Genomic DNA, 24279 nt, shown 5'->3' with positions numbered 1-24279 from the left:
AAGCTAGAGGAGTGTCTGTGTGTCCATTGCCTGGCCTGACAGACAGCCCCTGGGGCCGGCAGGATGGACGCAGGGAGGTGTGCCTCACCGTGGCATGTCATGGTTGGGTTTTGCTAAGATCGGCTGTAGCAGAAATGCGAAACGAAATTGGTGCCTTGAAATGTGTGGGTTCCCGGCGCTCTGGAGTACCTCACGGCCTGTATGGATACTCGTTGCTATGGAGCCTGCTGGCATGGCAGCATAAAGGTTTGCCTAGAACCCCTCTGCCTTGTGGTTGTGTTTTGGGGGGGGGGGGGTGTTGGTGTGTGAGCGTTGCCCGGAATGCAGAGGAGATGGGATCCCATGTTCCCATGGCAGATGGAGATGTGAGAACTCATCCTCTCCCAGCGGGAGCTCCTAAGGCATGGGCTGGAGTCAGAAAGCCCCCAAGTACCTGGCTGATAAGGCCGTTATCTCAGTGCCCTCTGTGGTCCCTTGTTGCTCGCCAGCTAAGCAGTCTGGGGCTGGGTCACTATGAATGGAAGACCCACTGGCAGTGTTGGGTCCCTGGGGGTTGCCCATCCCATGGAGTCCATACCCCAGCCAGCAGGCACTGTGCTGCTGGGTCAGCTCTCATGAGATGCAACACAGGGGCTCTGACTAAGGGGCCACTGAAGCTCCTGTTGCACCCAATAAGAGATGGGTGCATTCCACTTGCCTCTAGGATCAGCCCACTGAGGTGTGGCATTCCAGCTGCCAGGTTCCACCCCAGAGGTGGCTGCATGTTGCTAGCAGGGAAGCAGAATGCTGCATAGAGCTTGCCAAGGGTTTTGTGGTCCTATGGGGGTGAAAGACACTGTGTAAATGTCGGGTGGTGGTGTTCTCCATCCCTAACTCCTGTGCCCACAGCACTCGGCTTGGGCATCTCACTGAGGTTTGCCAGCTCCCAGCACTCTCCTCAGCTGGGTTCTTTCCTGCCCATGGTTAATCAGGATCCCCTTAGCCCATACAGTGTCGCTCTGGCCTACAGGGGGCGCTCCGTGGGCACAGGATTGGCATGCTGCTGCTGCCTGACAGGGAACTGAGTGAGCCTGCTTGTTCATGGCGCTCAGCTGAGGAAAATGGGGGTGAGCAGGAAACTCAGCGGGAAAGACCAGGGCACCCTGGGTAAAGATTTGGGGGTTGTGGTGCATAATCCACTGAAATGAGCTCCCCATGCAGCGCTGGGGCCAAAAGGGCTCATGCAGAAACGGGGGAATCTCGAGTAGGAGCAGAGAGGTTCTTTGATCTCTGCATGTGGCCCTGGTGCGACCACTGCTGGAATTCTGTGTCCAGTTGTGGTGTGCACAGTTCAAGAAGGATGTTTGATAAATTGGAGAGGGTCAGAGAAGAGCCACGAGAATGAATAAAGGATCAGAAAACCTGCCTGATAGTGATAGACCCTAGGACCTCAATCTGCTTATCTTAACAAAGAGAAGGTTCAGGGGGACTTGACACAGTCTGTAAGTACCCACATGGGGAACAAATATTTAACAATGGGCTCTTCAGTTTAGCAGACAAAGGTCTCACACAAGCCAATGGCTGGAAGTTGACACTAGACAAATCGAGACTGGAAATAAGGTGTCAGTTTTTAACGATGAGAATAATTAATCACTGGAACAATTTACCAAGGGTCCTGGGGAGTTCTCCGTCATTGACCATTTTTAAATGGAGATTTGCTGCTTTTCTAAGAGATCTGCTGTAGGAGTGATAGTGGGCAGGGCTCTGGCCTGGGCTGTGCAGGGGGTAAGACTAGATGATCACACTGGTCCCTCCTGGCCTTGGCTTTAGGGATCAGTGGGGACAGTCAGGGGCATTTTACTAATGACGTTGGTGGCCCCAGGATTTCGCCCCACATGGAACAACGTGTGAGCCTACCTCAAGTGGCTATTTTTGCGGGGTCACTTTCAATAAAGCATGCAGCCTAGTGTATTGCGCATGCGCCTGGGACGCAGGAAAGCCGGGCTTCATTCCCGCCTCTGCCCCTGGCCTGCAGGATGCCTGTAAGCAAGTCACTTCCCTAGTCTCTGCCTCAGTGTCCCCAGCTGTAAAATGGGGGGGATGTACGGTGCTGAGAGCTCCGGTGCCGGTAAGCACTGTGGAAGATCTGGGCCTCATTACTAAAGTGCCACTGACAATTAATTGAACAATAGGGGTTTTGTAGGGCCACCACTGTCATGTTGCACAATGGGGCCTTGATCCTGACTGGGTCTCCGGCCACTAACCCCATACAAAGCCCTACTGCTAACAATCTTTGGGGCTAGACATCCCCACTCCCTTCCCCAGTAGCTTGGCCGGCCCCGCTCAGTTTGTGTACAGTGCAAACGCCAAGGAGGCAGCAGAGTCGATCATCTATGTTGGCCCACCAGGGTCTCATGGGGAGCGGGGGCAGGGGCAGGGCTGTTTGCAACATCCCCCCAAAAAATTATATGAAAAGGAAACAAACTTTTATTTTTGTTGTTTATTTTTCGGGGCCGATTGTCAAAACGCTGAATTTCCTGGAAACATTCGCCCAGCCGGCCACCCAGCGCGGCACCGGAGTTGGAACGGCAGGAGGAAGGTCCCTTCCTTCCAAGGAAGCCCTACCAGGGAGCTGAAAGGGGCCCTGTCACATGCTGCCAAAACAGCCCCTTTTTCCATCCAAAACCAGTAGTGCTGGGAACCAGCAGGGAAGGGGAAGCTGGGGCCCAGCGGTGCAGGCTGCTGGGGAACCACTCTTGTTTATGGCCCCGGGCAGGGAGGGGGATAATGGGTCTGGGAGTGCATTATGGGGTTGTGTCACTGGGACGAGTGGATGGGCTCAGCAGACCAGAGGTGGAGAAGGGGCTGTGGAGGGGGTAGAGACAGTGACTCCAGGGGTGACCAGAAGCTGGATTGGTTATACATGGTACAGCACTGGGGAAGGGAGGAAACAAGCAGCCAGCCAAGGACTTGCATTTCTAGAGGGCTGTTCCTCCCAGAGCACCGGCTGCTAGACATGGATCGTTCATCCAGCCAGGGCCGGCTCCAGGCACCAGCTTAACAAGCAGGTGCTTGGGGCGGCCAAGGGAGAGGGGCGGCACCTGCGGCAATTCGGGGGCGGCAGGTCCCTCACTCCCTCTGGGAGCGAAGGACCTGCTGCTGAACTGCCGATCGCGATCGCGGCTTTTTTTTTTTTTTTTTTTTTTTTTTGCTTGGGGCGGCAGAAATGCTGGAGCCGGACCTGATTGCAGCCACCTCGGGCGTGGAGCGCTTTGGCTGGGTAACAGCAGACAGGAACGCTAAGTGCCGGTCCAGACAAGGAGGACAGAGCACGGTTTTCTACGGAGGGCTCCGGGCTGCTTGCAGAGCTGGGCAAACCACACAGCTTCCACTACACTAGTGCCCTGAGAGCTAAGGGAATCTCTCCAAGTGGCTGGGTCTGAGCGCCACAATCCTGAGCAAGATGCCCACAAGCCATGGGGGCTGCACTCTGGCGTGCAGACCCAATCCCGTCTAGGCCACCTGCTAGCACCAGCTCTGAGTTCAGCCCCTGCACAGGGCTGTGGCTGGAGCCATCACGGCTCTTGGAGATGCACCGTTGCACCTGCGTGCAGCGTGGCTGTGTCCCCCACCAGTGGCTGCACCAGGTAAGTGCATCATGAGGCTGCGACTGTAGCCATGGGGCCGGCTTTACGCGGCGATGGCTTCTCTGGGGCATCATTAGGTGGCTGGGGGCGCTGAACAGCCTCCACAGCCAGGTGTGACTCACCCGCTACTGGCCCTGCCAGGTACGCAGCTGAGGCGTCTGCTACCCCGAAACTGACCAGCTGGTGTTTAGCTCCGGCAGTGGAGGTGCCCAAACACGGCCCAGCCAGCAAGCATGGCACTGGCAATGTGTGGCCCAGGCCTGAAAAGGCAGGATTGGGCTGCCGTGCTCACGAGAGGGCACATGGGAGCCGTGAGCTCCACGCTGGAGACACGGCCAATGCCCCGAACCACTGACCTGGGCCCTGCGCTATGCAGTGAGCTACCGCCCACGCCAGACCTTGAAGCCAGCATGGGCGCACCCTGACCCTCAGTTACCCCACACACATGGCGGGGGGGGGGGGGGGGAGAATCTCCCAGCATGCAGTGCATGGCGGGAGCTGTGGATAGCTCCGTGTGGGGGAGGCAAACCTGGGAGAGGGCTCAAACAGCAGTTTGGCTGGTGGGGATGCACTAAGCAATGGGGGCTAAGCCCGGTTCTTGTCTCTAGTCCATCCAAGACCTAGGTGGCCCCTGATAACCCTGTGCCCCGCCGAGCTCTCCCTGGGGGGTGAGGGGGGTGGCCCTCCTAGCCAGGCTGGGGCTCATGCGATGCTGCTGGAAGTTTCTTCCCCCATGCCGGGGTGGGGAGGGGGGCCTTCCCTCATGGATCAGCTTCCCCAGCTCCACGCCAGCGGCCACAGCCTGGCTGGCCACCTGGCCATGGGCACGAAGCTCAGTTGAGGGGCAGGGAACTTAAAGGCGGCTTCACCTGGTGTGGGCCCTGCCTAGGCGTGGTGGGTGTGAGCACCCCCTGCTGGGTCAGCTGCAGCTGGCATGCGGTGCCCAGGCTGTGCCCGGTCCCGTGAACACAGCGTGCTGGTGCCCTGAAGACGGCAGGAACTCAGAGGCCCAATGCTGCAGAAGGGTTTTATTGGAAGGCCGCGGGGCTGAGTCTGAGCCAGGTAGAACTAGGTCACCCGCGGCGAGAGAAGGATGCAGAGCTGCAGCCGCTGAGCTGGGGCCTAGCCATTAGGAGCCCCCCGACAGGCTCAGTTGTTGGCCATGATGCTGTCGATCCATGGGCGGAGCAGGCTCACGCGGGCGTAGACGCCTGGCGAGGTAGTGGCGCAGCGGCTGCTACCCCAGGACACGATGCCCACCAGATACCAGACTCCGTTCTCCTGGCAGACAAGGGGGCCGCCAGAGTCACCCTGTGAAGCAGATGGAGATGCAGGCTCAGCCGCCAGGGCTTCAGAGAGCTGGGCACCATGCCCTCCAGTGCCAGCCCCTTGCCCAGACACCCTACCAGGGATCATCCCAAAGTGGGGCCCCTGCTAGCCTGGATCTCGCCCTCCTGTGCCACGCTGGGGAGGAGCTCCGCTGGAGAGATCAGACCAGGAGCACCCTCCCCTGCCCAGGGCAGAATGCCTGCCTTTGCTGCCAGAGGGACAAGGACCCTGTCCCTGGATTGGCACATTCTCCCCGGCCTGGTGCCCCCAAGATGAGGAACCACGGCCGGCCAAGAGCTCACGCTCCCCTGCTTCCCACCCTGGGCCACAGGCACCGTCCTAGCCAAGCAGCAATGACTGAGCCAGTCAGTGCTCTGGACAATGCCTCTATGGGCCCGTGCAACAGGCATGAGGGTCTCGCGTCCTGCGTGGGATCACTGTGCCCTTCCCCCACACACACCCAGACTGGGGAGCAGAAGACCACAGCAGGGCTCAAGCAAGGTAGCCATGTGTGGCAAGGCCGCAGGGCTAGTAGAGGCGCAGAGCGGCCAGCAGAGGGTGTGAGCCTGCGCTGGAGGTGGAAGGAGGTTGGCCAGCGGGGCAGCCCCAGCCCTGGGGCTGTACCATGCAGGAGGAGGAGCCGGCTGCTCCAGCGCAGATCATTGAGTCTAGGATGTTGCCGTCCCAGTAGTTTTTACACTCCTCATTAGTCAGCAGGGGCAGCGCCGTCTGCTGCAGTTTGCTTGGGGTGCCTAAGGCTGGAAAGGGAGCAGAGAGAGGGCAGGGTCAGGGCCGCGCTCCACGGAGCTGCCACCTGCATTCCACATGACATGGCGCACGGCCTGTGTGGCTTGCATGTGCCGCACGTGGGAGCTGGGTGCGCTGCCGAACACACCCTATGGAACGGGTGAGCTGCACAGGAGCCCCCCGCGACCAGCCCGTCCTGCTACCGAGGCACGGCCCCTGGCTCCCCACTGGGGCTGGGCATCCCATGCACCCTGCTGAAAGCTGGGGCGGGCGGACGGGCAGCCCAAGAGCAGGCACTGGGTTCCCAGGTCCAACTCATTGCAGAGCCACAGGCCGGGCTCTCCAGGGACTGGAGATGCCAGAGGGCTCTGGCCCCGGGCGGAGGAAAAGGCTCTTTCACCAACAATCCCCCACTTGCCCTGGCTCGCGTTCCCCTGCCCACACATGGTGAGCTAGCCAGGCCTTCTCAAGCAGCATCCCCCAGCCGCCTGGCAGCGGTGGGCTCACAGGCTGGCCTGCCAGCTGGCCAGTCAGTGCTTTGCGTGCTAGGAGTTAGATCCACCCCCACCCACCCCCCCAGGGCCAGCTCCAGCCCTGCTCTGCCAATGCCTCAATGCACAGCTCCCTCAAGGTCCGACCTGTGGATCCCCCGTGCCCATGGGTGGCTCTAGATGGGCACCAGGCACATTGGGTCTAGACCAGACACATCACTAGAGAAGGGCCACAGCCCTGGGCCTTACCACCTGCGTAGAAGGGGCTTGGTCCAGGCCAGGCTGGTGACAGGAACAGAGCCCAATGGTTTCTCACACCTCCCCTCAGGGAGTGCTCTGCGCACGGGGGGGCACCAACACGCCCCGATGCCAATGAGGGTGTGAACCCCAGGGGGCTGACAGCTCAGTACTGCCACGTGGGAAAACTCATGTCCCCCTCCGCCCCTGGGGCGGGGCATCCCTCACTCCCCACGCTGAATGTGCTTTGCAATCACCAGTGTGCACTGCCTCTCAGCATTACTGTCCCCCGCCTACAGGTGGGGAAACTGAGGCATGAGGTGGGTAACTAACTGCCCTTGATCTCGCGATTCCCAGCCCTGGGCCCTACCCCACAATGCGTGTGAGTGACCCAGCTCTAGGGGCTGTTACAGCCAAACTGGCCGTTGAAGTTGGCCCTAAGGCCATGCGGGCTCCACTCCCCGCGGCGCCAGGAGGACGTACCGTTGTAGCGGGTCTTGCCCCAGCCGGTGGTGACGCAGAGCTGGCCACTCCGGTACTGCTCCCCGGCAGCTGCCAGGCACACCGGGGCCACAGTGCTGCCCAGCTCCGCGGCCGTGGCCAGCTTGATGAGCGCGATGTCATTATTGATGGTGTTGGAGTTATACTGCGGGTGGGTGAAAACCTGCAGCAGAGACACGGGCCCATGAGGACAGGTTCCTGCAGCTACCCCTCCCCCACGGCGGGGGTACTCACATGGGCCCGGGGGCCATGGCGCCTGGTCAGGGTACATTCAGCGGGCACTGAGACCAGCCGGCATCACCAGGCCTGGGGCAGCCGCTGAGTCTGCTCCTTAGAGCTAGCAGGCAGTATGTGGCAGGCAACCTCCCAGTGCCCGCTGCACCCAGAGAGGGCTGCTGGGAGCTGCAATCTCTCAGGAGGGCACCGGGTCCCATGGGGCGCAGGCTGTGGGCGGAGGCAGCGGCTCTCCATGCATGGGGCACTCCCCGCATGGCTGGAGCAGGGCAACAGTCAGATCCCTCGGGGGGCCAGGCTGTGCCCAGCAGAGGGCAGGGGAGACAGGGCCATAGCCTGACACTGCAGTGGCTGGCACAATTGGGTGGCTCTGGAGGGGACCCCCCACTGCACCCCTGCAGGGGCAGCTGCCCCAGCTGAGCTCCGTCAGCTGGCTGTGGTGCTGGCACAATGCCCCCAGGCCTGGAGCAGATACGCTCACACAGGAGTTCACAGCTGTTCCCCATCTCACCCCCCGGAGAGCTCACTCTGTAGAGCGGGGCTGCACAGGGGCAGCGAGCAGACAGCAACCCTGGGGGCTCATGGCACCCACCGGGGGGTCGTACCCAGAGGCTCAGCGTCTGTGTCAGGCTCCCCCGCCTGCAGTGGGTCGGCACCGAGCAAGCACTCACTCACCTGCTGGATGGCCAGTTTCTGCACTTTCTCTTGGGAGGAGCTGCGGTCATGTTCCCCGAGCACCACCACGTTGGATTTTCTGGGGCCGGAAGAGAGGGCAGTTAGTGTCCAGGGAGAGCTGGGATCACCCCCAGCGAAGGGCGATGTGTGGGGCACTGTGGGATGGGGAGCTAGCAGCCAGTGGTGCCAAGCTAGCCCCATCCCTGCTGATCCTGTCGGCACTCACTGACGTGCCATTGGGCCCATGAGTTGTAGCTGGTGCATTTGGCCATGCACCGGGGGTTCCTGCCTGACTGGGGCTAGTGCCCAGGTGCACCCGGGGCTGTTCACCCGTGCAGAGGGAGCCTTCCCCTGACATAGCTGGGGCCTTCCATGCGGGCAGCGACCTGGCTGGACCAGGCACAGTTTTCCCCTTGGTCTGTTTGATGGGTTAGCCCATGCAGCCTGGCATGCTGGGGGCAGCCCAGCATTACCGGGTGGGGGGCTGGAACAATCGTCCAGGCGCTAGGTGTGATCTCGAAGGGCAAGGGGAAGTGACATCTCCATGGCTGGGGCTGGAGCCTGACCCTGGGCTAGCAGTACCCAGCTGCCCCACAGGGCCCATCGCCCCCTTCAAGCGGCATCAGACAGGCTGCTAAGCCATGTGTCTTATCTACCCTCCTCCCCCGCCCCAGCCCCTCCCCAGGGCGGTCCCCACTCACGTCACTCCGCAGTGCGCAGCTGTCACCACCCAACGCTCGCTGACCAGGGAGCCGCCACAGAAGTGCCAGCTGCTCGTCTGTGACTGCTGCAATTGCCAACCAGAGGGAGACTGTAAGGCCCTAGAAATGCCCCCCCGCCCCCGCCCCAGGGCCCATGCCCCCCGGATATTGCCAGCAAGGTCGAACCACACTGAAAACAACTGCAGTGCCCAGCTAAGGCATGGCCCTGGGCAGCTAGGAGGGCACCTTCCCTTGGCTTCAGCCACAAGCTCCCTGCAGCCTCCCCAGAGGGTCACTGGCAGCAGGGACTGAATCTGGCACTTCTGCTTCTATGAGCAGGAGCCACACGGGCCTGTGCTTGTCATACCCCATGGGGTGGGGGTAGGACAGCCCAAGAGCCGCCCTTCCCACGAGCTCATCCCCAGCGTCTGCGCTGCAGGAGTACGGCCTCTGGGAGCTGAAAGGGGGGCCAGGGCCGGCTCTACCATTTTTGCCGCCCCAAGCGAGAAAAAAAAAAGCCACTCGGACTGTGCCGCCCCAAGAATGGACGGAATGCCGCCCCTTAGCATGTGCCACCCCAGGCACGTGCTTCCTCCGCTGGTGCCTGGAGCCGGCCCTGATGGGGGCAGGGCTTGGAGATGGGACAGAGCCATGGGGGCAGAGCCAAGGGGGCAGAGCCAAGCGAGGAAAGAGTTCGGGTCACCACTGGGGCGGGGCATGAAGGGAGTAGCCAGGGCACCCGGCACCAACAGAGAGACTTCCCCACCCTCCTTACCTGCAGGGAGACCTGCCAGGGCCAGGATCTGGGAACCGCCTCCTCACCATTCACAATGCGGGCGTAGCCGCTGATGATGGGCTGGATTTCCTGCACACCACAGCCTGGCAGGGAAAGGGAGTCAGCCTGGGTCTCCACCCACTCCCCACTGGCACCCTGGGGCCACAGCGCCAGCTACCCCGAGACAGCTCCAGCCCATCTCCCTCCTGCAGCCTGGCGAGAGCATGGGCAGTGCCTGGCGGAACAATTGCCAGAGCCTGGCCCAGAAGGGGTTATGCGGAGGAGTCTGAGATTGTGGAACCTTCCTATTCAGAATGAAAACCCAGAGATGCTGTCTGGGAGTCATGGCCCTGGGGCAGCCTGCCTGGCACCCTGCAGCATCACCGACCCCTGTGGCAGCCGTGCATTTAGTGTATATACATACACAATGATGGGGTCTAACTTAGCTGGTCCACTCATGAAAGAGATCTTGAAGTCATTGTGGATAGTTCTCTGAAATCATCCACTCAATGTGCAGCAGCAGTCAAAAAAGCGAACAGAATGTTGGGAGTCATTAAGAAAGGGATAGATAATAAGACAGAAAATATCATATTGCCTCTATATAAATCCATGGTACGCCCACACCTTGAATACTGCATGCAGATGTGGTTGCCCCATCTCAAAAAAGCTATAGTAGAGTTGGAAGAGATACAGAGAAGAGCAACAAAAATGATTAGGGGTATGGAACATTCCGGATGAGGCTTGGAAAACAGATGACTGGGGTGGGGGGGATATGCTAGAGGTCTATACAATCATGACTGGTGTGGAGAAAGTGAATAAGGAAGTGTTATTTACCCCTTCATTTAACATATGAACCGGGGTCACCAAGTGACATTAATAGGCAGCAGATTTAAAACAAACAAAAGGAAGTATTTCTTCACACAGCACACAGTCAACTTGTGGAACTCTTTTCCAGGGGATGTTGTGAAGGTCAAAACTATAACAGGGTTCCAAAAAGAACTAGATAAGTTCATGCAGGATGGGTCCATCAATGGCTATTATCCAGGATGGGCAAGGATGCAACCCCATGCTCTGTTGGCTAGAAGCTGGGGGCTGGCCAACTGGGGGTGGATCCTTTGATAATTGCCCGGTTCTGTTCATTCCCTCTGAAGCGCCTGGCCCGGCCGCTGTCGGAAGACAGGATACGGGGCTAGCCTGACCACTGGTTTAACCATGTACGGCCGTTCTTATGTGGAAATCTCACCCGATCAGAATGACAGCATTCCCCGACCCCACTAGGCACAGGTGTCAGTGACGACACGAGGGCCCGGGCCAGGGAGGATAAGAGCTGCTGGTCAATGCCCTAGGCTGGATGGGTGTAGCTAGGCAGCCCCAGAGCACCCTGTGTCACGTGCCTGGGGGTCAGCCAGAGCAGTCCCTCTCCTGGCAGCCGAAGGAGCTTGACTGGCCCAGCTGCAGAGCAACTAAGAGCACAGCTCCCGTGACAAAGCCCAGCAGCCCCCATGCCACAGCCGAGCAGCAGGTAGCTGGGCCCTGGGAGGCCCTGCTCAACTCAGCACGCCCAGGCACTCCTGCCTTAGCACTTTTTAATAGTTCAGCGGGGAAAGTAATCTCTGGCACACGCTCAGTGCAGGCCGGTGTCCACCAGCCTCATGTGCAGCACAGGCTCCCCTGTGCACGTGGCTGCCTCCCAGCTGCATTCACGCACTTGAGCGCAGTATTTGGGCATCGGGGCCACACAGCTGATGAAAGGGGAGCGGGACCCGGTTGCCTGTGACTCACACACAATCATGATTGGCTCCATGCCAAGCCCATTCCCAGCCTGAGTGCTCTCAGCCATGCTAGAATCATTCCCACTGGTCCACTCCCACCACTGCTGCGTCACCAGCAATAGCAGTGCTGGGGGAGCCTGGATGGTGGCATTTTAACCCTCGCCCAGGTATTAAGCACGATGCGAGTGCAGACACGGCCAGTGGGGAATATTTCACTGCCACGTTTCACCTGCCAGCTCCCAGCCATTCGTGCTGGTCACATAGAAAGGCCGTTTACAGCAAGAACCTTGTATTTATACCCCACTCTGCACGCCTGAAAGCAGCTGAGCCACTTTCCCACAATTCACCACAAGGCAGAGGCCAAACCTAGGCTATTCCAGCTGCCCAGAGTGAGCTCCAGAGAGTTACTGCACCAGACTGCAGGCAGGTGGTGAGAGCGGCAACCTTATCTACAGCACTCACTGCCGCTGTTACAGCAGACATTACCCATTGCTTGGCCTGCTGCTGAAATGCAGCCAGCTCTGGTGTGGAATGTAGCAGCTGCTTAACAGCCCACAGCAACACCCCCCACAACATTTTAGAGACGACACTGAAGACTATTGTCTCTCTTAAGCACACAGAGGGGCACTGAAGGAGGCACAAAGTAACTAGCCAAACTGGCCTGGATTAAACAACCCTGGTCTGGCAACTGGTGCAGCATTTTGGCTGCTGGCAAGTGCAATAGCAGCAGATTCAGGACTCAAGGGCTTTTAATCAAGCAAGATCAAAGCCCTTTACAAAGGAGATCAGGATCATTAGCCCCATTTTACAGAGGGGAAACTGAGGCACAGGGCAGTGCATTGCCCAAGGTCACCCAGCAGCGCAGTCAGGAATAGAACACAGATCTCCTAGGTCCCAATAGAGTTCCCTGTCCCCTATGCCACACTGCTGATGAAGGTAAAGGGGATTCCTGGACACAGCCAGCCCCGGGCGTCTCTCTAGTTCCCAGCCTGACCAGCACAGTCTGCGCTGCTATGTCCCCACACAGGGCCTCCGGAGCCCGGATAAGGCTGTCGCTTAATGGATTATGCAGCCCAAGCAGAGAAGGGCCCGTCTGGCTTACCATGAGCCGAGCCGAGGAGCGCCAGGCAGGAGAGCAGCCACAGAGCAGCCATGCTAGCAACGAGGCTGAGGCGTGCAGACAGGGCGGACGAGACGAGGCTGCAGGTCTTTTATCCCCAGTGCCAGTGTGGGTCAGAGTAGGGCCAGCGAGGGGGCTGGGGGCCATGGGAACATCCGCTGCAAGGCAAACATGCCCCCCCCCCCCCCGTGATACCGCGATTGATTACTGTATTGGCAGGAGTTGTGGGCACTTTTTTCGTGAAGTGGATGTATTTTTAGAAGCAGGGCAGCTGGTTTGCTTTCCAGGCTGGCTCCAGTGGCGAAGCGAGGGGTTAGCCGCCATCAGGAAGGGCGCCGGACGTGGCCCATTTCCAGGAGGAAAATGGGCTTTTCCTCTGCATTGGTATGAGACACTCTGCATGTGCCCTGCTGTGCAAAAGGGGACACCAGAGCCAGGGGTTAGTACAGCCTCCCCCCATTCCGCTCCCCCCTGCCATTCCATTGAGCATCACAATCAGCTGCTTCTGGGGCCCAGGCAGGGCCTGGACTCATCTGGGTGGGCAGGGTTCTCACAGCAGGAAACTAGACGCCCCGACCCGTGCCTGGAGAGAACAGGAGTCGGCGCTGAGGAGCCCCCTTGCATTCTGTTTACAGCACTGCCCCTCTAGCAGGCTGCATTGCACGGGGGTGCCAGCGGGCAGTGCGCCCCCCAGCGCCTCTGACAGGGGCAGGCCTGGGCCAGCCCCAGGAACCTTTTGGGGAGCTCTGCCCAGCCTTCATAGCGCCCAGGAGGGGAAATGGTGCCGGTTGATATCACAGCCCCGGCCAGCAAGGTCAGTTCTGCAGGGCTAGGCCAGGATGCCAATGCCCCAGGACTGTGGCTTGAGCCCGTCCCTGATGGGGGGCGTTTGGGGGAGGGGAGCTCTCCTCCCTTTCATGCCAAAGGCCGTCATCTCCAGCAGCGCCCTTCCATAGCTGGTGGCACCTCTGTCACCCCAGTCCCCCCCCCCTCCCTGTGCCCGGGTCACCAAATTACCATGGCCGATAAACTCTTCTCCTGTGCTGACCCCGCTGCTGTCGGAAGCAGCTGCCTTTCCCAGCCTTATCGAGCGTGAAGCGCACACCTGTGGTCCACAGGCAGCAGGGATGAGATACCGCTTCCGGCCTTCACACCAACACCTGCCTCCCTGCACAGTGCTTCTCACACCCAGCAGGCCTGGCACAACAGCTCCCCGCCAGCGGGAATTAGCCAGCAGCCCTCAGGCTGGGCCTTCCCCCGGCCCAGACATGCTCCCTCCCAGCCTTCGATGGGGCAGCCGTGGGCACCACCCGGACGCCGCAGACTTGGGATCTATCCCTGCTCAGCCACCCACCTGCTGCATGGCCCAGGGCAGTCCCTTCCCCTCGCTGGGTCTCCCTTTCCCCTCCCACCCTTTGCCTTGTCTAGTGAGCCCCGTAACGCTTCCGGCTCTCGGTGCATCTGGCCTGCACCCAGCACAATGGGGCCTCATCTTGGTCCGGGCAAGATTCTATTGTAATCTAACTGACAATGCTCGCTAGTACCACAGCACACCACTTACACAGTCTGTTCCTGGCTCACTGCCACCCTGCGTGCAGGCCCCTAGGCTGGGAGGACGCGGGAGGAGGCATTTTACCAAAGGCTGCAGGGATTTTTCCTATCATGAAATAGCCAGGTGATCTCAGAGGGTGACGCTATGGCAGCTTTCTGGGGCAGAGACTGGCTTTTTTTTCTGTGTTTGTACCTAGCGCAACGGCGCCATGGGCCATGGCTGGGCTCCTAGGAAGTACATCTCGTAAATAATGTACAGCTCCCAGCACAGTGGGCACCCAGCCCATGGCTGGGCTCCCAGGCTCTACTGTAATACAACTAATAAGTAATGTACAGCACCCAGCACAATAGGTGCCTGGCCCTTGGCTGGGCTCCTAGGCACTACTGTAATACACCTAATAAATGAGGCTGCGAGTTTGTCACTGAAGTCATGGATTCTGTGACTTTCCGTGACCTCTGTGACTTCTGCAGCAGCTGGTGTGCCTGGCCTGGGGGCAGCTCAGGCAGGAGTCAGTCGCACTGGCCGCTGCTGGGGCAGTCTTGGGCCACTGTGTCCCTCTCCCCCAGCAGCAGCAGGAGTTTGGGCGTAGGAGGGGGCAGGGGATTGGGGCACGGGATGGGGTGAGGAAGGCTCTAGCAGTACCGGGTTAACAATGGCGCCAGTGGCGCAATGGAGCCGGGCCCATGCTCAGAAGGGGCCTCAGCCTGCTCTGTTTGCCCTGCGCACCGAGACCCCACCACCCCGCTCACCACTAGCTCCTCTCAGCCAGCCTGCCGGCCGGCCAAGGCTACCCCCTGGCCCCACCCGCCGGCTCCTCTCTGCCCCCTGGCTGGATCCCAGTGCACCTCTGGCTCTGGGCAGTCTCTGCTCCGACCACCTGTGGGGCCCTGCCTGGGACTGGGGCAGAAGCCTGGCCAGTCTCAGCCAGTTGCAGGGAGGACAGTGTGGGGGGCTTGGCTGGGCCCATCCAGGCAATTGGGTCCTGAGGGAGCCCGGCTGGGGCAGGCCCTGGCCTGGCTGATGGCGCCGCTCCTGGGGGGCCAGAGCGATTCTCCGCCTGGCAGACACAGTCTGCGATGGTGTTGTGCAGGGCACTGGGCATTATTGGGGGAGTCTGGGGGGGCATTGGGCATAATGGGTCTGGGGGAGGCTCTGGCCCGGGGGGGGCAGAGGTGCTGAATTTCTGATTTCCCCAGGGGTGCTTGACCCCACTCTGCCCCAGGTCCCACCCCCACTCCACCCTTTCCCAAGGCCCCACCCCTGCCCCACCTCTTCCTGCCCCATTCCGCACCCTCCCCAGAGCGCCCCCAACCTCCCTCTGCCTCTTCCTGCCCTTGCTCCTCCCCCTCCTCCCCAGACTTCCTACCAACCGCTGAACAGCTGATCAGCGGCGGGCGGGAGGTGCTGGGGGCGAGGGGGAGGAGCTGATCAGCGGGCCTGCCAGGGGTGTTCAGCACACACTATTTTTTTTCTGTGGGTGCTCCCAGAGCACCCATGGAGTCGGCGCCTATGGGGTGTTGTGGGGGGGGAGCTGTGTGGTGTGGCATGGGCCTGCCCCCGAGACGAAGGGGCATGCTGGCAGCACAGGGCTGGCAGCCCACTGCGTGTCTGACAACTGCCAGTTTGTAAATAGTGCCCTGCACTGGGCTGAGCAGAGTGGGGCTGCTCCTGCCATGCTATGACTCCTCGCGCTGCGGACCGACCTCCCCGCGCCATGCTCTGGTTCTCGGCCAATGGGAGCTGCAAAGCTGGCATTCTGGGTGGAGGCAGCGTGCAGAGCTGCCTGGCCACGCCTCCGCCTAGAAGCTGAGCGAGAGGGGTGTCCCCACTTCCCGGAGAGCCATGGAGCCATGTAGGGAGCCTACTGGCCCTGCCAACCGCCGCCCCCTCCCCGCCACCAGCACCAGTGGGGTCCCGGGTCACCCCCCCTCCCCGAGCACCCACAGCACCCCTGGGCTGCCCCTCCCCCCCAGTTTTAGATGCGGGTATATAGTAGAAGTCATGGACAGGTCACAGGCCGTGAATTTTTGTTTACTGCCCATGACCTGTCCATGACTTTTACTAAAAATACCTGTGACTAAAACGTAGCCTTACTAATAAATAATGTACAGCACCCAGGACAGCGGCCCAAATAATGTACCCACCTGGCCCAGGGCTGAGCTCCTAGGCACTACCATAATACAGGTAATAAATAATATTAGCAATAATAAATGGTCCATCCCGAAGTATTTTCCCTCCTTGCAAACTATCTCGCTGGAAAGGACAGATAGGAAGACTAGTAAGATGCCACGGAGCTCTTTAATGACCTGAGGAAAAAAGGAATCCTACAGAAAGTGGGAACATGGACCAATTGCTGGCTGAAAGGCTGTATTCAAAGAGTAGTTATCAATGGTTTGCTGCCAAACTGGGCCAGTGTATATAATGGTCCTGCAGGAGTCAGTCCCGGGTCCGGTACTAGTCAATCTTTTCATTAATAACGCGGAGAGGGGTCGCAAGCACGCTGAAGGACAGGGTTAGAATTCAAAATGACCTCAACAAATTGGAGAATTGGTGTGAAATCACCAAGATGAAATTCAATAAAAACAAATGCAAAGTGCTACACTTAGGAAGAAAAAAAATCAAATGTACAACTACAAAATGGGGAACAACTGGCTATATGGTGGTACTGCTGAAAAGGCTCTGGGGTTCTAGCAGATCACAAATTGCATAGGAGTCAGCAGTGTGATGCAGTTTCAAAAAAGGCAAATATGGTTCTGGGGTCTATTAACAGGAGTGTCGTATGTACGGCATGGGAGGCCATTGTCTCACTCGGCACTGGGGAGGCCTCAGCTGGATACTGGGTGCCGTTCTGGGCACCAAACTTTGGCAAAGATGTGAACAAATTGGAGCGAGTCCAGAAGAGAGCAACAAAAATGATCCAAGGTTTAGAAAAACTGACCTGTGAGGAAAGGGTAATAAAACCTGGGCAAGTTTAATCTGGAGAAAAGACGACTGAAGGTGGGGACCAGATAACAGTCTTCAAATATGTTACGGGCTGTTACAAAGAGAACGGTGATCAATGGTTCTCCAAGGCCACTGAAGGTAGGACAAGACGTAATAGGCTTGATCTGCAGCAAGGGCTTGTGACGTTATTGACATAAACTATGACCATATAGATCATTGTTGCAACCATTGTTATATATTTGCAGCAAATATTATACAAAGGTTGTCGTGTAAGGTGTCTATAAAAAGGTTATGCTTTGCTGGTTATGATTATGCTATCTGTATGTGTGTATCATTTTTGTAGTACCACCATATAGCCAGTTGTTCCCCATTTTGTAGTTGTGCATTTGATTTTTTTTCTTCCTAAGTGTAGCACTTTGCATTTGTTTTTATTGAATTTCATCTTGGTGATTTCACACCAATTCTCCAATTTGTTGAGGTCATTTTGAATTCTAACCCTGTCCTTCAGCGTGCTTGCGACCCCTCTCCGCATGATGTTACCTGCAGATTTTATAAACATACTCGCCATTCCATTGTCCAAGTTATTAATGAAAAGACTGACTAGTACCAGACCCAGGACTGACTCCTGCAGGACCATTATATACACTGGCCCAGTTTGGCAGCAAACCATTGATAACTACTCTTTGAATACAGCCTTTCAGTCAGCAATTGGTCCATGTTCCCACTTTCTGTAGGATTCCTATTGGCCATGTACTTGTATCTCAATGTGTTTTGATTCTAAGTAGCCTCAGTGAAGCATTTGGTCAGATTCTTGAGAAGGGACTATTCTCAGTAAGTGCCCAGTCAAGAAACACTTAACTGACAATGGACTTTGGGAGACTCCAATCCACATCAGAAGTCTTCCTGGGAACGTTCAAGATAGCATGTGAGCAATGGCTGCCGCCTGTAAAGAACTGAGTCAAGCATGGACATGTGACTTGCCCATGTGACTCCAGACTCTATCTTGCTGCTGTGATTTTCCACAGTAAGAACAAAGTGTGTCCTTCCATGGGCAGAGGATATAAAAGGCCCTGAAAACTCCTCCATTTTGTCTTCAATCCTGCTTCATACCTCTGGAGGGACTTTGCTACAAACTGAAGCTCTGAACAAAGGACTGAATGACCCATCCCAGCTGGGGATGTACTTCAGAGACTTGATTTGAACCTGCAGCTTATTCCATCACTGCTACAAGCCTGAACCAAGAACTTTGCCATTACTGTATGTAATTGATTCCATTTAACCAATTTTAGCTATCATCTATATCTTTTTCCTTTTATGAATAGACCTTTAGATTTTAGATTCTAAAGGATTGGCAACAGCGTGATTTGTGGGTAAGATCTGATTTGTATATTGATCTGGGTCTGGGGCTTGGTCATTTGGGATTGGGAGAACCTTTTTTCTTTTACTGGGGTATTGGTTTTCATAACCATTTGTCCCCATAACGAGTGGCACTGGTGGTGATACTGGGAAACTGGAGTGTCTAAGGGAATTGCTTGTATGACTTATGGTTAGCCAGTGGGGTAAAGCCGAAGTCTTCTCTGTTTGGCTGGTTTGATTTGCCTTGGTGTGCAAAGGAACCCCAGCCTTGGGCTATAATTGTCCTGCTTTAAGCAATTTGTCCTGAATTAAGAGCAGGAGTACTTGTGGCACCTTAGAGACTAACAAATTTATTTGAGCATAATTTGTTAGTCTCTAAGGTGCCACAAGTACTCCTGTTCTTTTTGCGGGTTTTCCAACTTTTTGGCACACCTCACAAGACCGGACATAAGTAGAAACATCCTTGCCCATTCCCTCCCAGTGGAATGACCTCCCCAAACAGTCTTTGGTCCTGTTCACCCCAGCATGGCCACTAAGATGATTGTGGGCTAAGCTCAAGAGCTTTATCCGGTACTTAGTTGGAACTACCAACTGTCTCTGAGGATGCCAATTTTCCTGATGCCCACCAGAAAGAGTTTCCTTGTATAAAAGTCCTCTTTCTACAACAAACTGGGATTGATTAGAAGAGCTGAGAGGCGGTGGGTTGCTCTGTGCCGCCGTCCAAGCTCCCTGGAGGCTGTCATCTGCTTTCTGTTTGGCCTGGAACTGTTCCCTTGATGCTGGAGACATCAGTTCCTCACTGGATTGTGGACCTGGGCTTGGTCCCTCTGGAAGTGATGCAGGTGATGGGGCTGTTTCTGTTGACGGTGAAACGCTCTCTGCTGGTGCACTATGTGGTATTTCAGTCTCTGGCTGAGCCTCTTGTGTAGGGTTATCTGCTGCTGCTGCCAGTGCAGGCTCAGTAGTGCCTTCTGGTGTTGAAGTTGTAGATGGGTTTGCAAGCGCGGACTCAGTGCTGGCAATCGTTCCGGTTCTGGGACTGGCTTTGTTTGGGTCTCTGGTAACACAGGCGAGGCCCTGGTGGAAGGCTCAGGGACAAAGCTAGGTGTGAAAGCTTGCTTAGCCTGGCTGCGAGTGACCATTCCCACCCTCTTGGCTAGCTTCACATGGTTGGCCAAATCTTCCCCCAGCAGCATGGGAATGGGATAATCATCATAGACTGCAAAAGTCCACATTCCTGACCAGCCCTTGTACTAGACAGGCAACTCAGCTGTAGGCAAGTTTAAAGATTTTGACATGAATGGTTGAATCGTCACTTGGGCCTCTGGGTTGACGAATTTGGGGTCCACTAAAGATTGGTGGATAGCTGACACCTGTGTCAGCTCCAGTGTCCCTCCACGCGATAACCTTCTTCCCGCCCACACTCACAGTTTCCCTTCGCTCTGAGGGTACCTGGGAGGCATCTGGACCTGAGGACCTTGGGTGTGACTCCGGTGTAATGAACTGCAGTCTGTTGGGGTTCTTGGGGCAGTTGGCCTTCACATGCCCCAGCTCATTACATTTAAAACATCACCCAGCTGACTGGTCACTGGGGCGAGGTGGGTTGCTGGAGACTGGTGTGGTGGGACGATAAAGTGTCTGGGGTTTTCCTTGGGATGGAGGTGGGGCCTTGGGTTGCCTCTGGTGATAGGGTTTTGTTTCAGGTTGCCCCTTCTGATATTCGCTCCAACTGCTACTAGCTTTTTTCTTTTCTGTCACCTCCACCCATTTGGCTCCAATCTCCCCCGCCTCGGTTACAGTTTTGGGCTTCCCATCTAGGATGTACCTTTCTATTTTCTCAGGAACACCCTCTAAAAACTGCTCCATTTGCATTAGGAAGGACAACTCTTCCGGAGATTTAACACTTGCTCCTGATATCCAGGCATCCCAATTTTTCACAATGTAGTAGGCATGTCGGGTAAATGACATGTCTGGTTTCCACCTTTGGGCTCTGAACCGCCGACGGGCATGCTAGGGTGTTAGCCCCATTCTGATTCTGGCCTTGTTTTTAAAAAGTTCATAACTGTTCATGTGTTCCTTAGGCATTTCAGCCGCCACCTCTGCTAAGGGTCCACCTAGCTGTGGCCTCAGCTCTACCAGGTACTGGTCTTTAGAGATGCTGTACCCAAGGCAGGCCCTTTCGAAATTTTCTAACAAGGCCTCGGTATCATCACCTGCCTTGTAGGTGGGGAATTTTCGGGGATGGGAAGCGGTACCTGGAGAGGGGTTGCTAGGGTTGTCTGGTATATGTTGCCTAGCCCTTGCCCTCTCTAACTCCAGTTCATGCTTTCTCTCTTTTTCTTTCTCCTCCATCTCTTTTTCTTTCTCTTCCATAGCTCTCTTGTGGGCAGCCTCGTTGGCTTTCTCTGCTCTTTCAGCAGCTTCTTTCTCGAGTTGTTTTAATTCGAGCAGTCTCTTATGATTCTTTTCATTCTCTTGTGCTTCCAGTCTGGCCAGCTCTAGTTTATTACTCATAGTTTAGTACTCATTTTCCTGCTTTCTTGTGCTTGGTCACACCCCCTCTGCAATTCACTGAAACTGGGATGCACTCAGCACAGGGGCTGCTTAGTTAACAGAGACTTTCACAGCATGCAGTGTTCAGCCTTTCTGGGTCTAAGCTAGCTATACCCGAGAGTTAGAAAGAAAAAAAATTCCAGCTTGTAAATTCCTTTGTTACTGTAACTTGACCCCTCTGCCTTCAGGCAGAGAAGAAAAAAAAACTCTAACAAGAATCCTTTTAAAAATCCTGCTGTGCTTTTGGTTCAACAATGATCCCACCGATCTGCCACCATGTCAAGGTTCCCTCCCCACTCTGAACTTTAGGGTACAGATGGGGGGACCCGCATGAAAGACCCCCTAAGCTTAAGTTAAAAATACGCTGCCACCACCAAGTGTTTTAACCAAATATTTATGGAGAGCCACTTGGAACTCTGCCTTTCCCCAAATATCTCCCAAGTCCCTAACCCCCCTTTCCTGAGCAGGCTTGAGAATATTTTCCCCCAAGCCCCTACACCCCTTTTCCTGGGTAGGCTTGAGAATAATCCTCCCCATGCCCCTACACCCCTTTCCCTGGGAAGGCTTGAGAATATCCCTTCACCAATTAGTCCTGGTGAACACAGATCCAAACCTTTGGATCTTAAAACAATGAAAAATCAATTAGGTTCTTAAAGGAAGAATTTTATTAAAAGAAAAGGCAAAAATCATCTCTGTAAAATCAGGATGGAAAATAACTTTACAGGGTAATCAAATTCAAAGAGCCCAAAGGAACCCCCTCTAGCCCTAGGTTCAAAGTTACAGCAAACCGAGGTAAACCCTCTAGCAAAAGGAACATTTACAAGTTGAGAAAACAAAGATAAAACTAATATGCCTTGCCTGGCTGTTACTTACAAGTTTGAAAATATGAGACCATAAGAACATATAAGAACATAAGAACGGCCATACTGGGTCAGACCAAAGGTCCATCTAGCCCAGTATTCTGTCTACCGACAGTGGCCAATGCCAGGTGCCCCAGAGGGAGTGAACCTAACAGGTAATGATCAAGTGATCTCTCTACTGCCATCCATCTCCACCCTCTGACAAACAGAGTCTAGGGACACTTGTGCAGAAAGATTTGGAGAACATGGATTGATGTCCGGTCCCTCTTAGTCCTAAGAGCGAACACACCCAAAAACAAAGAGCACACAAACAAAAGCCTCCCCCCCCAAGATTTGAAAGTATCTTGTCCCCTTATTGGTCCTTTGGGTCAGGTGTCAGCCAGGTTACCTGAGCTTCTTAACCCTTTACAGGTAAAAGGATTTTGGTGCCTCTGGCCAGGAGGGATTTTATAGTATTGATACAGGAGGGTTGTTACCCTGCCCTTTCTAGTTATGACACCATGGGTAGTCACTTGGCTCTCGGTTCCTGGACAATGGCCCTGTGTGCATCCCCCAGGTCAGAGGGATGCAGGAAGAGGCATTTTACCAAAGGCTGGATAATAAAGAACAATAATAACTAGTCCATCCCCCAAATTTTTCCCTCCTCACTGGACAACCGGCTCAAGCCTTTTGGCACTGGCATAAAGAGACTCTACTTGTGTATAATAGACTTTGGTGCCAGGGGATTTCACTGGTTATTTGGCAAAACAGTTGCAAAGAAACCATTTTTCAGGCATTTAATCTCCAAAAAACGAAAACCCCAGACCCCTTCCTTGCTGCACGTTTGGGGGAGAACTTGTCCCTACTGAGATGTTTGATTTAAAAAAAAGTTTCTTTCCAAGGCTCTGATGGGGGCAGCAAACTGGGCTAAAATGGGAGGGCCCCTCTGCCCAGCCCAGCTGGCTTGAGAATCGATGTATTTCAGAGAAGCTGAGAGTGCTATTGTCTGTCCAGAAAACAGACCCCAGAAACTGGGCCAAGAGTCCTGAGCCCTGCCCCAGAGACGCTAAGAGACAATGGGATGACCCTGCTCATCATCGGATAACAGTTGCATTGGGGCTCTAGGACTTCACACCTGATGCTAAAATGGACCTTGGAGGGACCTAGCCTCTGCCCAGCGTGGCAGGGAAAGGAGGGGCGTTCTGAGTCAGAGCAATGAGGAGAGGCAGAGGCAATCTAGAGACTGTATTATGTTCTTTCAATCAGGTGGGGTAAAGCAGCAATCAATTAAATGGGGACAAATCACAAGGAAATCAGAGTTAGTTGTTTTAGCAGGAACTACTTCTTAAGCTTACACCATAAACTATTACTGTTATCGACTATGTATTAATGATTGTCTTAATTAAACTCACTTCATAGGTAATGTGATAAAAGAAGTGGGGGGTAGCTCCCTTTTATGGACACCCAGCCAGCCAGTAGCTATAAAATCCCTCTTAATAGCTGTTTCCTAATTGCTCTACCTGTAAAGGGTTAAAAAGTCTCACTGCTATGCATAGGTAAAAGGAAGGGAGTGGGCACCTGGCCAAAAGAGCCAATGGGAAGGCTAGAACTTTTTAAAATTGAAACAAAGACTCTCCTATTGTCTGGCTGTTGTCCTCCCCGGGAGAGGCAAACAGGACAGAGCTATGCTGTGAGAAGCTTGGGCCAGGAATGAAAAAAATCATCAGTATCATACTAGAAACTACTAATTTAAAACCCCAGATATGTAAGTAGATCAGGAAATGTCTAGGAAGACGCGATTAGGCTTATCTCTTTTTATTTCTTTATGTCTTGTGGCCTCCTCTGTGCTAACCCCAGATGCTTTTGTTTTGCTTGTAACCTTTAAGCTGGACCTCAAAAAAGCTATTCTCGGTGCTTATTTCGTGTAGTTGCTCTTTTAAAATCTAGCAATAGCCTGAGTTCCCAGATGTATTTTCTTTCTTTTTTTATTAATAAATACCTTTTTTGGATTGGATTTTTGTGTCTTAAGAGGTTTGTGCACATGCTTAATTAGCTGGTGGCGACAGCTGATTTCCTTTGTTTTTCTTTCTCAGCTCTTCCCCAGAGGGGGGTGAAAGGGCTTGAGGGTACCCCACAGGAAGGAATTCCCAAGTGCGCCTTCCTGGGCTCTCAAAGGGGTTCTGCACTTGGGTGGTGGCAGCATCTACCAATCCAAGGTCAGAGAGAAGCTGTAACCTTGGGAGTTTAATACCAGCCTGGAGTGGCCAGTATTAATTTTTAGAATCCTTGCGGGCCCCCACCTTCTGCACTCAAAGTGCCAGAGTGGGGAATTAGCCTTATCAGGTAACAATTTTCATGTATAAAACAACAGCATTTTGAATTAGTGAATACAATGCACTAGAACAGTGGTTTTCAAACTTTTTTTCTGGCGACCCAGTTGAAGAAAATTGTTGATGCCCGCAACCCAACGGAGCTAGGGATGAGGGGTTTGGGGTGTGGGGGGGCTCATGGCTTGGGCAGAGGGTAGGGGTGAGGGCTGTGGGGTGGGGCCGGGAATGAGGGGTTCAGGGTGTGGGAGGGGGCTCTGGGCTGGGGCAGGGGTCAGGGCTCTGGGCTGGGGGTACAGGCTTTGGGGTGGGGCTGGGAATGAGGGGTTTGGGGTGCAGGAAGGGGCTCTGGGTTTGGGGGGGCTCAGGGCTGGGGCAGGGGATTGGGGCTTCCAATCAGCGGCGCAGCAGCGATGCTAAAGCAGGCTTCCTGGCACCGTGGACCATACTGTGCCCCGGAAGTGGCCAGCAGCAGGTGGAGGCATGCAAGCTCCTAGGTGG

The 24279-nt window shown here is 55.4% G+C and overlaps 1 protein-coding gene across 1 annotated transcript; it reads right to left on the bottom strand.

Annotated features, from left to right (window-relative positions):
* Positions 1–4775: 4775 nt before the first annotated feature.
* LOC135888801 (chymotrypsinogen A-like) lies at positions 4776–12242 on the bottom strand. Its single transcript, XM_065416585.1, has 7 exons — positions 12191–12242; positions 9317–9420; positions 8542–8624; positions 7841–7919; positions 6914–7094; positions 5580–5713; positions 4776–4937 (listed from the first exon to the last, which is right to left on the bottom strand). The coding sequence occupies exons 1-7, from the start codon at positions 12240–12242 to the stop codon at positions 4776–4778; spliced, it is 795 nt and encodes a 264-aa protein (XP_065272657.1).
* Positions 12243–24279: the final 12037 nt, after the last annotated feature.

This window comes from Emys orbicularis, chromosome 14 (assembly GCF_028017835.1).
Source record: "Emys orbicularis isolate rEmyOrb1 chromosome 14, rEmyOrb1.hap1, whole genome shotgun sequence".
NCBI lineage: Eukaryota > Metazoa > Chordata > Testudines > Emydidae > Emys > Emys orbicularis.
Note: the sequence above shows the minus strand (reverse complement) of the source record. Positions and strands in the feature narration are given on the sequence as shown.